Source organism: Arachis ipaensis, chromosome B05 (assembly GCF_000816755.2).
Source record: "Arachis ipaensis cultivar K30076 chromosome B05, Araip1.1, whole genome shotgun sequence".
NCBI classification, from domain to species: Eukaryota; Viridiplantae; Streptophyta; class Magnoliopsida; order Fabales; family Fabaceae; genus Arachis; species Arachis ipaensis.
Genome location: NC_029789.2, coordinates 146,497,187 through 146,501,747, shown reverse-complemented (window position 1 = coordinate 146,501,747; position 4,561 = coordinate 146,497,187). Strand labels below are relative to the sequence as shown.

Below are 4,561 nucleotides of genomic sequence, written 5' to 3'. Positions count from 1 at the left end.
ATACTATACTCCTTTTAAATAAAAAAATATTATGTTAGATAACTAATGATTTTCTTGAATAACATAAATAATAAATTTTAAAATGATCCGATTCAAATAAAATACACTACATTCCAAAATATTCATCTAAATCTAAATATTAGAATAATCATTCGCACACCTAATAAATTGACCATCCAATATATTCATTATTCATATTGTTTATATTTTTATTATCTACCTATACTTTTTTATAAAAAAATATGGCCAACAGTTTTAATAAAAAAATAAAAAAATTAAATATTATACTTAACGCGATGAGATAAGAGGGGCTAAAAAATTTAGATATGAAAATAAAATGAGTGTTATACCTTAACATTGTAATGTTTGGTATTTTTTAAAACTGTGGGAGGTACACAAATCAGACCCTCCCATTTGTGTTTAAAAAATTTTTAAAATTTGGGATACCCTCTGATTTGTGTTTAAAAATTTTAAAAATGGAGGTACACAAATTAAATATTTCAATTTGTGTTAAAAGAATTTTAAAAATTTGGAGTACACAAATCGGACTCCTCCTAATTTTTTTAATTTTTTAAACATAAATAAGACGGTCCGAGTACAAAAATTGAACATTTCGATTTTTGTATCTCTTAAAAATCAAACGATCCAATTTGTATTCTATAAAATAAATTATTCCAATTTTTAAAAAATATCATAATAAATTACAATTCAAAAAAACACTATTATTAACTCAAAATTAAAAATAAAAATGTGAATAGGAGGTGTGAATTGAAATAACGACCCCTCGTAGGGTTAGAAGCCGGCACAGCATGGAAAAGAAAGTGTGACCGCTTGTCTCGGATTTGCCGCATGACACATAACCTCCCTTTTAAAACACCGTTATCCTTTTTAGGCGGCGCCTCTTCGCAGTTCCCTACAGTCAAACACTCCCTTCCCTTTCCTTCCCTTATCTCTAATTTTAATAAATAATTATTTATTTGCATTTTCCTCCTTCGCCAACTGTGTATATAAACCCAACGCAGCTCCAAAACGAACTAGGCACGTAACTGAATATAATACACATATACAATACACATATCATTGAGCGTTGTGGAGTGTTTGGATTTAGAAATGCGAAACCCATTATCTTCGATGACTATCAAGGAAAAGCATCCTGCTAGCAAGAAGGAGCCAAAAAATAATATTGCCAAGGAGGTTCATTACAGGGGTATAAGGAAGAGGCCATGGGGCCGTTACACCGCCGAGATTCGTGATCCCAGAAAGAAGAGCCGCGTCTGGCTCGGAACATTCGACAGCGCTGAGGAAGCCGCCATGGCATACGACGCCGCCGCCAAGAAGTTCTACGGTGCCAAGGCGAAGACCAATTTCCCTTGCGTTTCCCACCGTGAAAACGAAGACATCTTCGCCGTCGCCGGCAGAAAATGCGGCATCGTTGAGTCTTATCCGATTGATTCTGCGCCTGAGCGTGACGTGACACGGCAGACAGAAGTAGATCAGTTTTTTCCGTTTGTTCCATACTGTGGTGGTGAGGGCGTGGTTGCACCGGTGCGTCCGGTTTTTTTGCCTGAACCAGTTGGTAGGGTTGAGTTCATTGGCGAGCGGAGTTGTTGTCCTTTCCGGTTTGAGCCAGTAAGGATGGGTGGGTTTAATGCACGGTCTGAGAGTGGGGCACAGAGTAACTCGGATTCAACATCAGCTGTCGATTGCAAACCAAATGGAGTTCTTAATCTTGATCTGAACCTCGCTCTACCCATTGGCCATTGATGCTTGACCTTCACCTTCATTTTACATCGTTTTTTACCCTACTAATAATACAAGCTTCTTTTTCTTTTTTATTTTCCAATTTCACTTTCCCTTTTAACATCATGTTGAGGATATAAGGTGCTGATGTAGATATTTTCTTTCTTCTTTTATAGTCTTATTATTGTTGTTATAGTTATATATTAATTAATAGAAAAAATATAGGTAACAAACTTAAGAAATGTTTCATTAGTTATCTGGGTCGAATATCTCTTATATATTATTTTTTCTAATTATTTTTTTAATATCGAATTAATTTGTTAAACCTATAAAGTTAAGAGAGTTACATCTTGTCAAAAATAAGGGTAAGAATGAACTGAGCGAGTTGTATATGTAAATGTCCAATTATATAGATCCTAACTATTAAGTTATGTTTGGATTTGCGATGAAAAAGAGAGAACTTCGTTTGAATTTTTTGAACGTTTTATTTTTGTATTTGGCAACGGTTTTATCCTGTAAATGCAGAAGTAATTTTTGTCTTTAATTCACATTTATTAAAAGTTAAAAATATTAGTTTTTTCGTTCACTTTTTTATGTTAGATTGAACTTTATGTTCTATGTACCAATTATATCCTTCATTATTTATATGTTTATTGTTTATTTTTATAATACTTTTTTTTAATACTCTCTTATGCATATTATTATTTTTTATAAAACTTTTGTTTTTTTATATGAGTTCTTTTATTGTTATTGTTATATTTTTTTACTTTGTATTTGATTTTATTAATCCTATTAGAGTATCAAAAAATATTGAGAGTACTAAAAAAATATTAAAATTTATTTAAATATTTAAAATAAAATTATAAGATAATATAAAATAATTATTTAAATTCATATTCTTTTTTGTAATTTTTCATCTAAAAATAATTTTGAATAATGTAATCCAAATAATATTTAGTTTATTATAATCCATTTTGAATAAAAATTACCAAATATAAACTACGTTAATACTAACTCACTTTTGATCAAAATTAATTTTACAAAATCAATTTTATACAACATCCGTTTACAAAAGATAATCCAAATAAACACACACTTAGCCAATACTTATTTGTTAATTAAAAAGGAGCAACAGTCCCAATAATAATGTATAGGAAGGCTTTAGTATTACATTACATGCAATCAATCAATTAATTATTAGCCTTTGGTTTTAATAAAGAATAAATCGAACCAACACACACAAAATAAAATATATAAACACACACATACACACAGAAATAATCCTCGTATAAGTATTCTATGCCACTTTTAAATTTTACAGTGTATACTTTCTACATGCCAGAAATAATATATATTTGTTAATGATTTTATCTAACTTATATTCTAAAATTTATGTTAAGATAATAAATTAATTATTTTTAAATATAAAAATTTAAATTTTTAATATATTTTTTTATTTATTAAATAAAAATATTTAAAATATTTTATTAATAATAATTTTATCGTATGTTTTTAAGACACATTAACTAAATTTTTTTTGATAATTCTGATGGTTTAATCAGCTGCCAAGAGTGGTCACGTTTTTAATGGCGATTTTCACAATCATATTTTTAGCTTGGTTAAAGTTGTGAAAACTGAAAAGTAGCCAATCCATGTGACTAATGGACACAAATAATTGATGCAATAACCAACAGAGAGTATTGTATCTTTAATCTCTGTATGTTACTACTTGAAGGTTTCAAAGGTAAATAATGCCTCCGCCATGATTACGCGTGATTTCATTTAGAGGAAGTATAAGAAGTCAATAAAATATATGTATAATATGTATAATTGAGGTTTAGTGATATTCGATTCAGTAGGATATCATATGTTTATTATTCCTGGTATTTGGATAATTATTCTGGATAGTATAGATGTATTGTGTTTGAGAAATAATTAATAGTATTTTACTCTGGATGTTCATTTTTTAACTCATATTAGGCCAAATAAATAGCCCATTGTACATATTGTACAAATACTCCATTGGCTCACTAACGGAATTCTTTACTATTTTCATGTGTGTATTTTTGTGTAAATGGATGTGTTGTAATAATTAATAAATATTAAATAAAATACATTTAAATTTTTTAATATTTTTGATACGTTAAATATTCAAATTTTATGAAATTTAGTACACTTAAATGATAATATAACTTAATTCAACAATTGATCTATGCCATGACGATAATTCAACCGTTGTATCGGATGCAATCGTACATAAAAGAAATTATTTAATGATATAAGTTAAATAGAAATGGACTCCTCTATGTATGTAATCATTGCAAATTTGCAACAGTCTAGAACCTCACATAAGAAAAAAAATATTAAATTCTAGATGTTGCTATCTCACCCAAACTCTAAAATAAGGGATTCTATACTTTACAGATAAAATCATTAAAAATTTTGTTAGAGAATCAACAGAGTATTTATATAATGTGTATAATAGATTATTTATTTTATTTAATATGAGTTAAAAAATAATATCTAGAATAAAATACTACTAATTTTTTAAATATAATATATTCATACTATCCAAAATAACCATCAAGATACCAGAAATAATAAACATTTGATATTGTACTGAATCAAATATTCCTAAATCCTCATTGTATACTTCCTTAATCAGTAACGTTAATTAATATAAATATTAAATATATATAAAACATGGTCGGAAATGCAAGGGTCTCGGTATAAATGTCCTCATTAATCAATCCTAAATTCCTAATCCACTAGTTAAGCCACAAAAAAAAGGTACTAGATTGAATAGTTGATATAGACTTGT

The 4,561-nt window shown here is 28.2% G+C and overlaps 3 protein-coding genes across 4 annotated transcripts in view; 2 read left to right on the top strand and 1 right to left on the bottom strand.

The window, feature by feature from the left end:
* Positions 1 to 4,561, top strand: part of LOC107644794 (1-aminocyclopropane-1-carboxylate oxidase homolog 1) — a 25,403-nt gene that overhangs the window by 10,512 nt on the left and 10,330 nt on the right. The window lies entirely within an intron of this gene.
* LOC107641510 (probable 2-oxoacid dependent dioxygenase) overlaps positions 1 to 4,561 on the bottom strand; it is a 20,838-nt gene that overhangs the window by 8,169 nt on the left and 8,108 nt on the right. The window lies entirely within an intron of this gene.
* On the top strand, positions 1,031 to 1,921 carry LOC107642214 (ethylene-responsive transcription factor 9). Its single transcript, XM_016345511.2, has one exon. It carries the CDS (start codon positions 1,111 to 1,113, stop codon positions 1,762 to 1,764), a length of 654 nt encoding a protein of 217 aa, XP_016200997.1. The 5' UTR covers positions 1,031 to 1,110; the 3' UTR covers positions 1,765 to 1,921.

Excerpts from the sequence above, each read along its gene's own strand:
- LOC107642214 (XM_016345511.2), top strand. The coding sequence starts at position 1,111 with ATGCGAAACCCATTATCTTCGATGACTATCAAGGAAAAGCATCCTGCT.